We start from the raw sequence: 19539 nt of genomic DNA, 5'->3' as shown, positions 1-19539 counted from the left end.
TACAAGTGCAAGGAAATAAATTTGTTCAAATATATGTTTTATTTCATCACCTGGATACAGGATTGGAAAATTAGGTGCAATTTTTTCAGTTCTACCCTTCAATTTATCTCTTTAGTTATACAAGAAAGTTCATGTTTATAAATATATTCTTTCTCTTATATACAGTGGTACCTCTGTACTCATTGCTAATTGGTTCCAGGAAGTGCAATGAGTGCCAAATGAATGCCAAAAAACCATGGGACTTACCATGTGACCTATTTTTTTTGGCCAGGAAGGACTTCTGTCAGTCACCTTTGCAGCATAGCTGGTTTCCTGTCCACTCTCCATGGCCATCCCCTTTTCCTACCTCCGCATGTCAAGTACCAACAAGGAGTACCGGAACAACATTTTCAGGTCAAAATACAAATTCCAACAAGTTTTTAAGCAGTCAGGTACAAGGTACCACTGTACTAATGAAAGTTAAATTCAACTACATGTCTTCCATGGATTGTGTGATTTCAAAATATTATTTTTTAAGATAACAATAACCAATAAACCTCTAGATTAGAGAGAACACATCAGTGGGATGTGAAAAAAAAGTTAAAAAAACATGGATTAGCATTGAGGGTGAACTGCTCCATAGTAAAAGAAAGTTCTCTCTTTCTCTCACACATATGTATATAGCATTACATGAAAACTATCCTTACATAGAGTGGGACAACTCACCATGACCAACTTGCCACGGGGCAACTTGCCACAGGGCAATTCAACAAATACAAACATTACATTAATTTCAAGAGAACCATGGTCAATAATAATGTAATTAAGAAGTCAATCCATAAATTCAAGAGTATTTACAATAATTTCAATGAAAATGTGGTTACCAATAATAAAAGTAATGGAATGAAACAATTAATATAGCGTTGGCAAGTTGGCCATGATGAGTTTGCCACATAAACATAATGTAAACAATGCTGTAAATTGCAGTCATGTGAACACAGGACACTGCAAACAGCTATACATATGGAGCAGTTGCCGAGGCCTAAAATATAATCATATGACTGTGAGGAGGCGGAAACTTGAATCTGGGACATTAGTGCTGAGGCCCCAAGAAGATCTGTGGTAATTTCAACAGTTGCTAAGCGACTAGGCTTAATGAGGACTACCTGTATAAGTACATTATTATGTCCTTTCCTGTTGCAGGATTGAGAAACATAACTGTTCTAAAGCTAGTAGTTGCTTTGAGTGATTATTATCACTAATGATCAATCTTCTAAAGCAAAGAAATCTTAAATTGCCCCTCTAAAATCTTCAATCCAAATAATTACGAGCTTCCACTTTCTTTCCTGGTTAATAGCTTTTTCACTGTAACAATTAGCAATTAAATGCACCTATTTTACTTATCAATGAATGTTTGGCTTTATTTATTTATTATTTATTTATTTTATTAAATTTATTTGCTGTCCATCTTATTTTGAAGCAACTCTGGACAGTAAAACATTAAAATAATAAAGGATGAATATTTCTAAAATAATAAAAATGGAAATTACAATGAAAAATAGAATTATAGTTAAAAGATAGGGAAGAAGCAGGATGTGTGTTGGGAGAGAGAGGTAGGATTGCCTTTTAAGTCATCAACTACCTCTGGTGTGAAGCTCCCCCATGGGGACCCCAAACCATCTGGCAGAGCTGGGTGTTCAGGCCCTTATGGGAGGTCAGAAGGATGGAAACTGATCTCACCTCAGAGGGTAAGTTCTTCCAAAGGCAGAGGTGGCCTGTCTCCTTGACCCTGCCAACTGGAATTCCTTAAGTGTTGGGGTCCATAGCATGTTTCCTTTGCTGGCATGGGATGGTGCAGGCCAATGCCAATAGGGTGAGACGATTGATATCCCCTTTTCCACACCATATACATGGTACAGTATATGCTAACTCAGTCCAGAATCAGCTGCTGTTTTCAGCAACTATATCAACGTTCACATGTTAGCCATTCATGTTACACAGTACTGATGAGACTTAATATCTCATTTTTAAACTACCTCATCTTATTAAAAAAGAGAGCAATTATTGTCAAATTGCAGTTCTAACTAATTTGCCTTCAAAATCTTTAGGAGACAGAGGCTATGACTGAGCTTCTTGTTAATCTCTATTCATCCTATATGCTACAGCATATTTAGTTTTAAAAGAAGAATAAATAATAAAATGCCTGAAAAAACGTCTGTCTTATATTTACATGTTTATTAAAGTATGTTTAATATAGAGAATACTTTTGCCCTACAATATAATCCCTTGTTGAATTGTTGTTCTTAATGTTCTTCTACTGAAGAGTAAGAAGAGATCCTGTGACAAAGTCAATTCATTTCTAATCTTACCACATCAATATTTCTTACTTGATTACAATGGGAGGCAAATCCCAAGTGCTGCAAAGTAATTATATCTGTAGATGTTGTTTTTCCATCAAAAAATTTATATATTTATTCAAATGTATAGGCTGCCTGACTCTCATATGACTCTGGGTGTCTTACAACTAAAGACCAACTAATTAAAAAAATACAACTAGAAGACCAAAGACAAACAACCAAACCCATCAAACGAAACCAAACCAAGCCAAACTGGAGTTCCACAAGCAGGTCTTCAACAATTTTCAGTTGCGCAGAGATTGTAATTAAGTTAAGGTATCCTTTTCCTGAAATGACAGCTGTGGCATCCATATTGTAAGTCACACTTAATGTATGCTCAGAAAAAAAAACTATGAAAAAGTATACATACCCAACATGGCTACAATCCCGATACGGCAGCACTGAAAATATGCTGCAGAAGGATCTTCTGCCACTAATAAGGACTATTCTAGAAGGCAAACAAGATAAAGGATATGATCTAGAGTAGAATATCCAACAATTCAGAATGGTCTCATAAATCTACTTCTCATTCTTCTTTTTCTTTTATGTTACCCTTGCTATTCCTGTCTTCGCTGTATGTACTCTACATGCCATTCCTTCCTCCAGTTTTCCCCACAGCAACATCCCTGTGATGTAGGTTAGCTGTAGGGATAGCTCAAATCACCAAGTTGGCTTCCAAGGGTGGGGATGATTATGAACCTGGCTCCTCATAGGATCTGATATAATACTTTAACTCCTCCATGATCACAATGCCTGTCTATTATTTTGCTGTGGGCAAAGTGTTTTCAAATGTCAAAAATCCAACTTTCCCTGCTCATCTGGTAACATCAGATGCAAGTCCAGGCATTATGAATTTGTAAACCACAGGGACAGCTTATCATCCCCTTTTGGAAGGGGCAGCCAGTCCTTTGAAAGAATGTAGCATTAATCATATCATTAATGTGAGAAAGGAAGGTCTATTCTCTGTATTTCAAACAAGCACAACAACTGCAGAACAGAATACTGTAGACATTATTAATACGAGCTTTAAAAATGCTATGTCTAAGAAACAATGAAAATACACCGGGCAGGAGGTAAGAAAGAGAAGAAAGTATGGACATGGCCCTGGATCAGGTCACCATAAAACTTTCAGCAAAACCCCCAATGCAGCTGTCATATTCTTGTCTCTTTCATTATGTTTAAATACCTGACAAGGTAATCCCCAGAAAGCTACTAATGAGACAGCTAATTATCTTTTTTTAAAAGCAGAATGCTGTGCCAGAGATGTTTGAGAAGTAAATGATTCTTTCTGCCCATGTTCATAAAGATAACAATAGGTAAATCCTGCTGAGCAGATGACAGTACAGATACTTAACAGCTAACCAAATCTAACATCAAACAGATGGCTTCACTATTTTGTGTTTTCATTCAAAAAATGAAAGCACTACAATTTAAAAGAGGCATTAAACTTACTACAATGTATGCTATTCGAACTATGCAATGAAGTATCAAAGTATGCAATGAAATTGTGCAAAGTTTCTAATTGAGAACACAGGTGGCACTGTAGTAAATTACTACACAGAATGTCTGCTATGTTAGATGCTAATCTTTTAGGAATGTTCATTTAATCCATTGGGAATTGAACTCCATGAAGCATTAAAACTGAACTCTCATTCACCCTTTAGTTAACGGTATTACTCTGCGCTGCTGATCATGAACTACATATTTTAATTGCAAGAAGAGTGGCAAAAACATAAAGCAAAATGTAAGGACAGCAATCAAGAGACTAGTCATAATAATTTTTAATTAAGGTATTCATGACTATGATAATCACATCTGGACTGCAAAAACCTGTTCAGCGATTAGATGACAGGAAAGAGTAAGAATCTCTCTGCTACCTATTGTTTCAAGTTTTATTGAATTGTATTATGCTTACTCATAACAAAGTTCAATATATAACTGAAGTTGGCAAAAGAAACCTAAGGCATTACACTAGCCTTACTTATTAAAAGCAGTTAACCACAGGAAAGGATTTTAAAGAATCTTCATCTAAAGCTCTTAACAGGACACATGCAATAGAAACACCACTGTGAATGTGGTAGAGATCAAAAAGACCAAGTAGTAGGGAAGGAGAAATAGTTCCCTATAAGAAACCCTGACAATTAAAACCAACCATGCTGGACTAGATAGGAAAACAATCTTTCTTTCTAGAAACCAGCCTGTCTTGTTATTATATAACAAATACTATGGTTTCATTGTGAAATAATTATTTGAAAGACCTTCAGTTATTAGTCATGTACAGAAGTCTGTCCTGCTGCATAAGAGATTTTAAACTGGCAATACAAACAGATAAAATAAGGAGGCAGTTTTCATGAACACAATTCCTTCTTTCTAAGGATTTGGAAGTCACTGCTGATTGTTAGTGGCTGAAAAAGAAAGCCATCCAATTATTCAGATATTTTAGCACTGAAATAAAGTTCTTTCTCTCTTGCATGTCCAGCATCCATTTGTACACCATCAAATAAGTTAGGTGGTCATTTATACTACCAATTTCACAACATCTCAAGCACAAAATAAGAGACAAACATTCTTTACACAATTATTCCAGGCACAGTGTGCTGAGGCTTCATTTCTTTTCTATACTTAAAAAATCCTAGTCTTCAACTCCAATAAACTGGTATTGCTCAGTCACTGAAATCTAACAGTAAGTTTCAAGACAACTGTTGACTATTCCCTACTGCATCGAAGAGTCCCATTGCCTATTATATTTCATGGTTCAACTGTAACAATGTAGGATTTTATTACTTCTGTTTCTTATTATGTTGTAGAGCACACAATCTTATCGAAGTGTTATTGAGAACAATGATGCCTGTCATCTTTCACTCCTGTAAATATTTCTTATTAGCTAGATGCCCTGGGCTTTCGAAATAGTAAGCTTGATTTTATGCAAAGATTTAATCTTCATATCACTATGAATCAAGCTTCTTCATGTACAGAAGAGATTAGCACAGCTGCAACCTTCAGTAAATAAATTATATTGATAAAGATTAACTAGCATTTATAGTTGGTGAAACTACATGAAGAGACCTCAGTATCTGTTGCAGATATTTGCCACAAATAAAATATTCCAGTTGATTTGTTCTATGGATGGAATACAGAAGATTTTAAACCATTACCTCTCAGGTTAATATTCTGCAGTTGTATTGGGTTAGAGTTCCTCAAATTCCCAACCAACACCATGATGGTTGGAAATGTTATATTTTGTGCTTCAATACATCTGGATAGACAGGCAGATAAAATGTATATTATTTATAATTTAGATTTCTTTAAGTCGACCCACTCAGCATGGATTCTGGGCAATATACTATTAAAACCAATGCAATAACCTAAACACAAGTGAGCTAACTTTAAATAAGAGTTACATATAGCAAGGCGAATAATGTACTATAAGCAAGGCAGATTATACATACGGATACAAAACCAACCTATCTGGGCGCTTGGGGAAAAAGACATGTTTCAAAAGATTATCTAAAGATTAGAACGGTCATGGCAGCCAAAATCTTTGAGGCAATGTTATTCCAGAAGGCAGAGCTCAGAACAGAGAAAGCATGCTTTCTAGGTCATAGAAACAGCACAGCAACAATTTTTAAAACATGTAGCTCAGCTTGCTGATCAGCATAGATAAATAATTCTCCATCAATATGCTTGATGATTTTATTTGCAGAGTTCTTCCATATGAAAACATACAGTTCTGAATTTAGAATCCCATTTCTATATGCCCCCCCCCCCCCAATAATTTGTTCTCATTTCCTCTATTCATTATATGGCATTTTTTCCCTGCAAAATACCTGCCACTTCTTGTATCATTCTGCCGCAAGTTCTTGATGAAATGAATCTTCTTAAAGTTCTTTGGTCTGGGTGAGCCTGACAGAGTCCGGCATCTAAAAAAATAATGATGTTGAAAGAATTATATTCTTTCTGTATAGCTAAATCTCTCAGCACAAAAACAAGAAGGCAATTATTCAAGTGACTTCTTCTCTACTAACATTAAGGATTAAGCAATAACAGAATGTAAGGAAAAAAAACCTTATATTTAAAAAAAGAAAACAATGTATTTAAAAACTAAACATAAAACTTCTTGGATAATGCTGTAGCTGTCTTTAGGAAAGCCGTTTACAAAAGAATGCAACATTTTTTTCTGTCACAAGAATTTTCTGATTATGTATCTTAAAGTGTATGTTATAATTTCTGTGTTTCAAATTATTTTGGGAGTGAGTGAAAATACGTTTCATCTAAATAACTAGGTGCATGAGATTTTCCAAATATTGTTTCTGCCTCCTTTTTAAAATTTTCCATTTGTCAACAAGATCTCAGAAATGGAATAGATTTGACATCTAAGGGGGTATGATGATATATAAATAATACTAACATTCATTTTAAACACCAAGACAACTGCAAAAACTGCTTTTTTTTAAAGAAAATGTTGCACAATATGTTACGTAGTGAATAACCACCCAGCTGCTCTTTGTATTTTATATATATTGACTTAGTAAAAACAATATTCTTGGAAGTGGGATTGTTAATTTCTGGATACCTTAGTTTATTTTTGTAGGACCAAAAGGAAATGTCTTTTATAGGAAAGAAATACCCCTATCTTAAGAACAGGAAATTACAAACCTAAAATAATTAGATACAAGATCCAATGGACAACTAAAATTAGTTATTTTCCTGTCAACATTCAGAATGGCTCTGCTGAAGAACTGGGGAAGGGAGAACAGCAGGTAAGGAAAAAGTTATACAGCTTAACTTAACTTAACTTTATTGGATTTCTAGACCGCCCCTCTCTCAAAAGAGACTCGGGGCGGTGTACAGTCATATTAAAATAGTTGAACAGTAAATATACATGTTATAAGTATACAATAAATAAATTAAACATAGGACTGGAGGAGGTAGTAGAAGTTCCCTGTACAATTTAGTTAAGTTAGATTAAAAAATTTTAAATTTTTTTTAAAAAGTTAAAAACATTAACCTTAAAAGCTATCCCAAATAAAATATCCGCCAGGAGGTAAGAGTAGAACTATAAGTGGGCCAGGCCGGCTAGTCGGAACAGGTGAGTCTTAAGTTTTTGTGGGAAGGAGCGGAAGTCGGTAGTAGTTCTAATATCGGGGGGGGGGAGGTCATTCCAGAGGGTTGGGCCCATCACAGAGAAGGCTCTACTCCTAGGCGCCGCCCGTTGGCATTGCTTGGTGGACGGCACCCGGAGGAGTCCCTCCCTGTGTGAGTGAATTGGTCGCAGGGATGTATGTGGTAGAATGCGATCCCACAGGTAACTAGGCCCCGTGCCATGGAGCGCTTTGAAGATGGTGATCAACACCTTGAAACGCACCCGAAAAACCACAGGTAGCCAGTGCAGCTCGCGCAGGAAAGGTGTTATGTGGGAGTACCTAGTACTCCCCATGATGGCCCGCGCGGCCGCATTCTGAACTAGCTGTAGTCTTCGGGTACATCTCAAGGGGAGCCCCATGTAGAGAGCACTGCAGTAGTCCAGACGAGACGTCACCAGCGCATGAGTGACTGTGCGTAAGGCATCTTTATAGGACTTATGGGACTGTGCATAAGGCATCCATATAGGACTTATGGGACTCTGCTCAGAGTAACATTTCGTGAGATGTGCAGCTATACAAATTTGATATAGTTGAAATTTATGTAATACTTATTTTTTTTATATTTTATCAAATATATTTTTCTAAATGTATTCTGCTTATTTAAACAATTATAAACATTGTTTGATTGATTTATACATTTTTATTTTTATACAAATGGAGCTACAAACTGCTGAACTGTAAGAAAATTAGTTAGCATCTCTTATTTCTGTCTATTTAAGAGAAACTGGAAACTATTTCTGCTTAACTATTTTTGTTAGATTTTTGATTGGGTAGATTGGGTATTGAGAAGGCAGAGACAGGCTTGTGGCAACAACAGCTCTTTATTAATGATAAAACAGTCTGTACAATCCAGCAACTGCTTGGTCTGACAGCAGCCCTTTTATAGGGAGCTGTCAGACCTCTTAACCACTAGGATCCAATCTCTGTTCCCGCCTGAACAGTGGACCTTGGTGGAAACCATAGTAGATAGAGTGAATACCTAACAATTTTGCTGTTTTTCAGTAGAAAAAAAATTTAATAGAAATACTACTGCATTTTAATATGTAATTTAATATGTAACTGATATGGATATTAGTCCTGAGTTCATGCATTTGAACCACAACTGATCACAAGATACACAAAACAACATATAAACTAAATATCCCTTCTGGAGACTTTATACTGCTAATTATGCTTATTTCCATAATTCCAATTTGCTCTCCTTGTAACATCTTTCTATTGCTCTTGGCAATCGCAATGGGTTCCAATTAAAAGATACCTCACTGTGAAAAACGCCACTGGAAAGATTGCCTTAAATAAATGATATGAAATATTAAACATTTCTTTTGGCAATTATACAAATATTTAAATAATGTACGACACTTTCATTCTTGTGAATGTACAGTTATACATGCTATATAAAATAACATTTTACTACTAAGAAAGTGGTAACGGTAAAGGTTCCACTCACACATATGTGCTAGTCGTTCCCGGCTCTAGAGGGTGGTGCTCATCTCCATTTCAAAGCCAAAGAGCCAGCTGTCCGAAGACATATCTGTGGTCATGTGGCCGGCATGACTAAACGCCGAAGGGGCACGGAACACTGTTACTTTCCCACCAAAGGTGGTTCCTATTTTTCTACTTGCATTTTTACATACTTTCAAACTGCTAGGTTGGCAGAAGCTGGGACAAGTAATGGGAGCTCACTCCGTTATGTGGTGCTAGGGTTTTGAACTGCCAAACTGCTGACCTTTCTGATCAACAAGCTCAGCATCTTAGCCACTGAGCCACCACATCATTTTGTTATTTCTGTTTTTGCTTTAAGAGACAGAAAAAGCAGACCTTTTCAGTTCAGTTTAAACAATAATGAATTGATAAACTTAAGCCCATAAAGATGATAAGGGGAGTTACATAATAATAGTTATGTATTTTTCAAAATACAGGAACTAAGAGAAGTGGCCATTTCAAAATTTTCAACTGTTGATTCTTTTTGCCTTTAATTTGAAACAATGGAAGCAAGAGTAACTATGGCAGGTTTCATAATTAAAGCCTTCCCCCAAAAGAATACTAAAAAATAGAAGAGGCATAAGGATTTCTCCAATTTTTCTTCCCTTCAAACACACACACACACACACACACACACACACACGACTCCTGATAGGACAGATGTGCTACCCAGCTAATGAATTAGCACTTGTTATCCAGTAATCAGCAATTTCCTTGGGAAAATTTTAGACCTTGGTTTTGGATCATCAAATAAAACTTCTGCTGCATACCAAATCACATGATTAAACCCCTAGACAGATTTGCAGAGCAATCAAGCCTTCCTTTTAATATGCTCAATTTATTTTACCAATACAGATTCTCTACTACAGATGGCAGCTTATGTCAAAAAGAGCTATTTAGTTGAAGGATCTTCAGACAATGAAATCAATTCTTGATTATGATGTGCATCTAGATTCTAGAACAATGAGGTTTTGGATCATCTTCACATGTTTGTATGTGCACACTTTGCTTGTTTTCTTTTCCCTCACCAACAAAAGTGAAACGACTGTGTATGCACATCCATACAGAGACAACCAGAAACAACTTAGCTATATTCCCTAGTACCCCTTTCTGAATAAAGCAAAATTCTGTTAGCTGTGATTAATCTCCTGCCATAGTTTACATAGTGTTTGGCTCAACTGTTGCACAAGTAAAGAGACAGGTAGATCACAAATTCTATATGGGGACAAATTAGAAGTATTCCTCCTGTTTGCCAATAATATTTAATTGTACAAATTATCTTTGTTTCTTTGTCTGTAATGCTCTCTACATGGGGCTCCCCTTGAGATGCACCCGAAGACTACAGCTAGTTCAGAATGCGGCCGCGCGGGTTATCATGGGAGGATCAAGATACTCCCATATAACACCATTCCTGCGCGAGCTGCACTGGCTGCCTGTGGTTTTTCGGGTGTGTTTCAAGGTGTTGGTTACTATCTTCAAAGCGCTCCATGGCATGGGACCTAGTTACCTGCGGGACCGCATCTCACCTCATACATCTCTACGACCTATTCGCTCTCACAGAGAGGGTCTCCTCCAGGTGCCATCCACCAAGCAGTGCCAGCGAGTGGCGCCTAGGAGTAGAGCCTTCTCTGTGATGGGCCCAACCCTCTGGAATGACCTCCCTCCCGATATTAGAACTACAAATGACCTCCGCTCCTTCCGACAGAAGCTCAAGACTCACCTGTTCCGACTAGCTGGCTTAGCCGATTGATAGTTTCATCTCTACCTCCTGGCAAACATTTTAAACATTTTATTGGGGAATTTTTTAAGGGAATTTTAATTGTATTTGTATTTTAATTAAGAACTGTACAGTATATTTTTTACCTCTTCCGTTTACGTCTATGTCTATGTCTACGTCTACGCTTCTGTCTATGTATTTGTATATGGTTTTAACATGACTGTACACCACCCCGAGTCCTGCCAAGGAAAGGGTGCGGTCTAGAAATAAAATTTTTTATTATTATTATTATTATTATTATTATTATTATTATTATTATTATTATTATTATTATTATTATTATTATTATTATTATTATTTGTTTCTGGATGGGTTAATATATTTTTGGTTTTTGCTTTCAAATGATATGGACAAAAGTCATTTAAAATAGTTTTAAAATTATTGTCCAGGGAAAAGTCCAAGATAGAAAAAGTATTGATGCTTTTGAACTTTGAAATTAGAGAAAACCGGAAGGTATTACAAACAGCCAATAAAACAAACAAATGGATATAGAACATAGAATCGATCATAGAATCACCCTGGAGTTTACCACTCAAGGCACAAATGACCAGGCTTAAACTCTTACAGTTTATAATATGCTTATTGCATAAACAGCAACTTAAGTCTGGGAGAAAAAAAAAATCAGAAAGAAGCATTCCAGGTAATTCAAAGGAACCCTGTTTTATTATCTCACTATGAATGAAGACTTGAAATTCCTTTTACAATTTTCAAAATCCTGTCTTTACTCTAGACGGTGTTAAATATACCACACTAAAAACAGTACAATGCTCCCATGATGTTGCTCAGCTGCAAAGCATTTGACATATTATAACAGCCATACTGAATAAACAAAAACTGACAGGAGTGTAACAGATAGGAACAATCTTCTTCTAGGAGGGCTTTGTGAGTTTGTAGAGCTCTTGTTTACTTATGTTTTTTTATTCTTCTGAAGTTAGCATAAGAAAGAGATGAGACAAAGCAGCAACTTTTTTCTTGCTGTACAAATTATAGGTGCTTTAAAAAAAAGTAGCCTGAAAATTGCTTTTGAAACATAAAACATGATTAAATGAGAAAAAAGACCTCTTACTAAAGAAGATGCTTAGTGCTTCACATGTTCTTGGTTTATATTTTGATAATTAGAACAAGGTGTGATTTAGTAAAGCTGGCTTCAAATTAAAGATGGAGAAAGAGAGAATATGTAAGTATTTAATTGCAAAGTCCTCAATACATTTTTTTCCATAAATAGGATAGGCTTAAAACCTAAAAAGAATCTGGACACAACAAACATGTTACAAAAATTTGGATTTATAGAAACTTGAAAGTAGAAGGTTAATTGGAAGGAAAACCTAACTGACATGGTCTCTGCATGGTTCTCTCTTACAAGGCTTTAGGAATATTTTTTGCTATGTAAACCACTATGTTTTAAACAAAGAAGCCACCTGAAATGATTTGGTACATCTTACAATTAAAAATTAGAAAGTAACAAAAAACTGAGCCAAAAAAAGAATCACGTACATCCAGAAAACATACAATATGCAGTAATGAAAACAAATAACAGGGACTCAACATACACCTTAGCCCCAAGTTTGAGACACTAACCAAGTCTTCAAGGCCTTCTGGCTTACCTTCAAAGTGGGAGCCATGTGAATTAACTGAGTACATTCATCAATAAATATTTTGGTGCATTTAAAAGCATTTGACAAAGTATCCACTAAAAACTTTTAAGCTGATTTAGCTGCCATGGGATAAAAAAAAATCAACTTAGGGTTCTTAGCTAAAGAACAGCAAAGAGGAAAAAATAAATGATTTATTTTTACACTGGAGGGAAGTAACGTAATAGAACTATACTGTTGCTAATATATTATCTAGAATTAGGAACAAGCAATGAGTTGGTTAAGTCTACTGATGAAATATGTTGATTAAAACCAAAAGAGACAGCAAAGTATTCTAAAACTTTGTTTACCAATCTAAGAAAACTGAGGGCAAAATACCTCCAGGCCATCAATTTCTAAATATGGTTAACCCCTTGCATTTGCAAGGCTAAAGGGCAAACAATATCCCAGCAAACTAGATAAAATTTATTGCAGCAAGTTTTCCTAAAACCAGCTTTCTCAAACAGTAGCATTTCTTTCTTTAACATGGGTGGTCAATTTGTGATTCCATGGCTGTATGAGCACAAAATCCTTTTTTTCCAGAGGTTCTGGAGTCTCTCATAGTTATGAGGTTGAAAATATATGGGCCAGTTCCCACCAACAAGAGGTGGGAAAAATGCTAGGATGGCTCTAAGTCACAAAAGGCTACCCACTCCTGAGCAATAAAAGCTACTTTAATTTTCTCTTAATCTTCTCCAAAAACTTTCTTTAATTTTTCCTAACCCCTGAAGTGAAGGCAGTGAGGATAGAAGGCTGGTCTCTCTTGGTTTACCTCATCTCCAAAACATACATCCCAACAATTTTTGTCTACTCTCACTTTTTTATTTCTTTTGGTGCCGAGTGACAACTTTTGCATTGTTTGGTGCAGGTTCTGAGTTAGCACATCTCTTCTATATTTGTGATTGTTTTGCTAATAGTAAGAACAAGACTACTGCTTGTTCTGACTATTAGCTATTTAGTTTATCTGAAGTTCCTTCGAATAAAAAGAATATGAACTACATCTCTAAAGCTCATGACTGACTAGTAGTTCCACTCATTTCTTTTATCATACAATTAAGAACCCAGATATGCCTGCCTTGAGCTTTTCTATTTAATCATCTTGCCTAAGAATACAAAAATATGCCTAGTAGACCAGAATGGATTTTGAGATACATCACACATTGAACAATTTGTTCTCACACTACAGTAAGTTACTGCACAAATCACTGTTAGCTTCAGTGAATACAAACTGCTCTGAATTCCTATTATAGTACATGTGAATGACAGAACAACATAAAGCAGTGTTGGCGAATGTTTTCAGCACCAAGTGCCAAAACGGGAGCATGAGCAGGGGAGTGCCGGAAACCAGAAGAGCGGCTCCCTGGTGCTCACACACGGGAGCCCCAGAAACTGGAAGAGCAGTTCCTGGCACGCATGCAAGTGCCGGGAAGCTGAGCTTCCAATTTCCGGCATGCACATGCGCATCGGTCACCTAGTCTTCTGGTTTCTGGCATGCATGTGCATGAAGACCAGTGGCTGGTGTGCATGCACGTGCCGGAAACCGGAAACAGCTTCCTGGCGTGCACACGCATGCCAGGGAGCTGCTGTTCCGGTTTCCTGTGTTCCCACTTGCGCAAAGACCAGCTGGCAAGTGCGGAACCCGGAAGAGCAACAGCTGGCATGCCCGGAGAGATGGCGCTGCATGCACTTCCGGCAAGCATGCCATAGGTTCGCCATCACGGACATATACAGTATAAATCAGGAAAAAAACCTCACCTCCTTAAGGGAGCATTTTCCTCAATGTCTTCCAAAGTCTCCAATGAAGATCTCTGGGAAATTAGCCGACGTCTCTCAAGGGAAAAAGAAAGAAAGAAATTAAATTTTTTAAATTTTTGCAAATTGGAGGAATTTGGAATGGCAACAGCTCAGAATGGCCATAAAGTGGCAGATATGCCGTTAAAGATGTAAAGTACTAATAAAACAATACTTTTTATTCAAGCTGGTACTCCTAATTCCTCTATTCTAAAAGGGTTATACTTCAACCTATTTTAATGTAAAATCATAGTATTTTTTTAAAATTAAGATGACATTTAGAGATACACCATTTTAGAATGGTCCTATAATAGGATACATCCAAATAACAGGCATGTTACAGATCTTAGAAAAAATATAAGCAGACTGGCTGATAAAAAATTTCCATGTTAATAAATTGTTCTTCAAAAAAAAATCCTGTTTACAATTTGCCAATCAAAAGGAGCTTTATGTCTGCACTCTCTCCTCTTCTGTTTTTGGCTTCTCAGCCTAACTGGTTTACATGGTATGATTCTGGTTTAAAGCCCTGGGTGGAGGAACATATTGTTTTGTGCATTAATCAATACAGGTAGTGAGCACAATTGGGAGTGGCAACTTGGTTGTTAAGTGAAGTGGTCGCTAAGTGAAATCACAATTGTGCTTAGAATGTAACATCAGTTTTCTGTTGCTTTACAGACCTATGAAGGTGGTAAATGCTAGGATTGGTTACTTTTTCATTACCAATGTACAAAATGGTTGATAAACAAGATAGCGCTAAGTGAGGGCTACCTATGTTTCTATTTCACACATCACACTAAACATGCAGGTCAAATTTAATAAACAATAGATAGGAAACTATGTTCTGTATCTGCACACAGCCTCCTTCTAATTGGGAAAACAAGGCAGACATAAGCACTAAAACTCAATTATAGGTAGTCCTCGCCTTACAACAGCTCACTTAGAGACAGTTCAGTTACAATGACAGCATCCCCATGGTCATATGATCAAAATTCGGATGCTTGACAATTGGTTCATATTTATGATGGTTGCTGTGTCACGTGATCAGCTTTTTCAATTTTCTGACAAGCAAAGTCAATGGGAAAACCAGATTCACTTTACAACCCAGTTACTAATTTAACAACTGCAGTGATCCACTTAACAAATGTGGCAAGAAAAGTCGTAAAATGGGGCAAAACTCACTCAACTTCCTCTTCTGCTTCACTGGTTGTAGTATAAACTTGGATAACCATCCTATAGATGGGTTGTATGTGAAATGTATCTGAATGTTCAATTATTGCTTGTACTGTCAATAAGTATACCAGTTCCATATTTCAATATTTCTCAAGCTATACCAGTTGCACTTTGAATCTTATCTCAATATGCTCAGCATGCGTGGCTTCCTTTTCAACAATATTTCACACACATTAATATATATGGTAATTCTTTCAATTCAAGTTTTTAATGCATTGTTTTTAGTCACACAATCATCTAAAAAATAATTCTTCCAGCATCCTTAAATGTTCTTTGTTTTCTTGACCACATTTTGTTTTGCAACAATGCTTCCTCTCGGTATTTATTATACAATAGCTTCCTTGCATTCTTTCTTTTAATAGAAATACTGTAATCGACAAATTCATTTGCAAATTTTATTTTTTCTTTATTCCCAATCTTTTTTATTTCATTAATCTACCCAGCAGTCTTATTTGGCATTTGGTAAGATAATTTTCTTACTTCTGTTCTAAGCAGTTGCCATAACCTATGTCGTTATAGACATTTTTCATTCTTCTATGCATTGTGTTTTCCAATATTGTTTTTATATAGGATTTGTACTTTATATTTCTGAAAGTCTTCTACTTACATTCTAATTTCTTTCACTTTTTTCTAATATATCACTTTTTTCCAAGATTTACTATCTCCTCCCCTAAATGGATGTAAATAAATAAGTAAACAAATCAATATGTAATTTAAGATTCAAATGCATCCAACATTACATTCACAGATTTATAGAATTGTGAAATTCATCTAGGTCAGGGGTGTCCAACACGCATCACATTGTCATCATGTGACGTATTGCAACTTTTCCCCTTCGCTAAACCGGTAGTGGGCAGCATGTTACGCATCTGGCCCATGGGCCGCGAATTTAACACCCCTGATCTAGGTCAATCCTCTGCAATGTGCAGGGAAACCAGTTAAACTATCTTTGAGAGGTGGCTATCTTAATAACTTCCAGAGCTGTAGAACTCATCACTCTATAATTAGCTGGTTCCACTATAGTACTGATATTACTACTGGAAAGTTTTCCCTTGTGTTTAAGCAAGATGTAGATAGTTCTAACCTGTATGCGTTCATTTTGGCAGTGGTTTCCTTTCCAAGTTTGTTTCCATTAGTTTCCAAACATTTCATTACCAGACTAGGTAACAGGATTCCCACTGATTATGTTACCTAGTCTGGTAACGAAACATTTGGGAATTAAATGGAAACAAGCTTGGAAAGCAAACCTCTGCCAAAATCTAAAGCCTGAGCTACAAGTATTTTCTACTGTACACATTATTTCTGGTCTGAATTTCTTTAGCAATGCAAAATAGTTGCTGCCCATTTGATATGCTTTCATGTACTCGAACAACTTCAGTCTTCTTTTCATCAGAATATACCAAGTTCCTGCACAGATCATGTCCTTAGGTTAGTATATTGTCTTTATTGCCATCTTTTGAACCTATACAATTTAGGCCCATAAATTTTGACTTTCTCTGAGTGTGGGTTACCCAACCAGTTGACAACACACAACTGGTCCACAAGTGGTAGCTTTCATATAATGAATTTCAGATGTAACAATTCGCCTTTTATCTTGCACTGGGATCTAGATCATTTGACCTGTGTTTCCCTCACTGCATATTCCATGCTACAGCCTTATTCAAAAGAATAGAAATAAAGAATTACTTGTTTTCTGTAGTACATGAAAAGGCCAGAGATCGTTAAAATGTGTTATAAAAACATCACTTGAATAATTTTTACAAGATAGACGTGAGAGTACTGCAACAAATAATGAACAAAAACATCATTATTTACAAAGGCATGCCTATAAAGAAGAGTTACTGTCATCTGTGCATTTGAAATATCAGGACTGAGGTCAGGACCATTCAGTTCTGTAGAACTCAATGAGACCTCCATTATTTGAAAGAAGTATATCTCCTTTAGTAAAATAATTTAATATTTTACTTGCAATGTTAACGGTATTTTAAAAATTGTGCTATACTTACTTGTCCTTAAAGAGTAAACACAATTGAACACTGACAACTGAATAGTATTGTCAGATTACTTATTTTATCTGGACACCTATAAAAATATCTAGTTCCACTTGATGATTTATAGAGTGCTTAATCAAACAAACAAATCAAACATCTTTAGATGTTGCTAACAGTAACTTCAAACTCCTAATTAGACTATGCCTATTATTAGGAAAATGCTGATTGTTCAGCAATTATTTAAAAACTATACAAAGGTCCAACTGAAGCAGCAGAGTAAGTGGAACTGCTTTTATTTTTTTCTGTTTTTTTGTGGCCATTTCAAGGCCAAGTTCATGAATAAACTACATTGTTTAGGCCCATGATGGCGAACCTATGGCATGCGTTCCAGAGGTGGCATGCAGAGCCCTCTCTGTGGGCACGTATGCCATCGCCAGCTGATTTTCTGGTTTCCGGCGCACCAGCCAGCTGGTCATCACAGGTGTCAGAGTGCCAGAAAACAGCCCGAAAAGCAGCCTGAAAATTGGCCTGAAAGCGGCCCGAAAAACAGCCAAAAAACAGGCATGTGTGCAACAAGCAACTGATCTTCGGGTTTATGGCGCTCCGGCGCGCGCCCGTGTACACATTCCAGTTTGGGCACTTGGTGCCGAAAAGGTTCGTCATCACTGGTTTAGGCCTTCCAATAATATGTCTCAGTAATTCTATAAAACCTGTCCAAGAAATGCTGCAGAATTATTCTTATGTAAGTAAGTTGACCATGTCAATAGAAAAAGAAATGAATTTTAAATCAATCATGTATGTCCACTTAAGGTATAATATTAAAAACAAGATGCAACATGATGGAAGATGATTAAAAAAAAGATCATGTGTGAAAGAAGGCTATGAACATTAATTTCTTTTCAAAGTATCATCATTTTTTTAAAAGTGAGTATAAAGTTTATATACTTATCACTTGTACATAAGCCACATGTATTCTGGTATACAATAAAAAGGACTTTTTATTTCACTTAATTATGAAGATAATGTCATTGTCCTAAAACAATATGCTAGTAATACAGGAGATAACATCAAGGGTGTGGGCACCAAGTCAACATTTCATCAAAATGACAAAAAATGCACTATGTCACAATACAAATTCGGCCCCTTCTTTATTTTTATTTGACATTTTGATGCCAACACCCATTAATATGGAAAAGGGGTTACTCTTGTCTATTTTGTTCCAACTGAATGTATTCCATCCAGTCAGTCTTGAGATGTTGCAACGACTATTCTCTTTGCTAATGTTTCCTGTCAACATCTTCTTTTAAGTTACAGAAAGGCCAAAAGAAGATTGTGTGTGTGCGTGCACGCACATCTGCAAATGTGTGTGTGCACACACACATATATTTATTGACTATCTTAAGCTTAATAACTGGTAGTCAATTTGCAGAGGTTTATTTTCAGATTATAACTGCTCAAAAAACTAACTGGCACCAAGAGTAACAGAATAAGGAATTGGAAGGGACCTTGTAGGTCTTCTAGTCCAATTCCCTGCTCAAGCAGAAAACTCTAAACCATTTCAGACAAATGGTCCAGTCTCTTCTTAAAGTATCTTTTTAAAAATTGTATTTAAAGTTTATTAAAAAAAACAGTGGCAAGAAAATACCCAATGGCGTTACATTTTTTAAAAAGAATTAAGCTTCAAAAGAGGAAGGAAAAATGGCTAGATCCATCTAAGATAGCAGTTAGGTGCCAGAGAAAATCTGATTTGCAGAAAATATGTGAGGCTTGATTTTGAGGCAACAAAATAAAATTGAATCCTAATCTCAGTATATCTAGTTACTGCCCATGCCTAGAAGTTTGGTCAATTAGATTCCATCCTACACCCGAAAGGTATTATCACAAACATTGGGTTGGGACTTCATGTTTCCTTGACTTTCTTTCTCCAGAGCCAGCCAATGCTCCTATGAAAGATTCAAAAGCACAGAAGCTTCCAGGTAACTTCCCTCTTAAAATTTATCATCGGGGGAAGGGATTTCTTCACACTGAAGAATTTAGTCAACTGACCAACCTGTTCTAAGAAGCTAAATTCAAATTTTATTGACACTTTCCCTAGTATCCATCAAATTAATCCAC

General features: G+C 36.3%; 1 protein-coding gene across 2 annotated transcripts in view; it reads right to left on the bottom strand.

The window, feature by feature from the left end:
• Positions 1–19539, bottom strand: part of CABLES1 (Cdk5 and Abl enzyme substrate 1) — a 43538-nt gene that overhangs the window by 14792 nt on the left and 9207 nt on the right. Inside the window, exons 2-4 of one of the 2 annotated variants that reach the window (XM_081950978.1) lie at positions 14168–14239; positions 6203–6295; positions 2746–2823 (exon numbers count right to left, since the gene is read on the bottom strand). In XM_081950978.1, coding sequence (XP_081807104.1) covers positions 2746–2823; positions 6203–6295; positions 14168–14239 — 243 coding nt within the window. The remainder of the gene's footprint in view (positions 1–2745; positions 2824–6202; positions 6296–14167; positions 14240–19539) is intronic. The other variant, XM_081950979.1, reaches the window with a different exon arrangement.

This window comes from Natrix helvetica, assembly GCF_964273705.1.
Source record: "Natrix helvetica genome assembly, chromosome: 4".
NCBI classification, from domain to species: domain Eukaryota; kingdom Metazoa; phylum Chordata; class Lepidosauria; order Squamata; family Natricidae; genus Natrix; species Natrix helvetica.
Note: the sequence above shows the minus strand (reverse complement) of the source record. Positions and strands in the feature narration are given on the sequence as shown.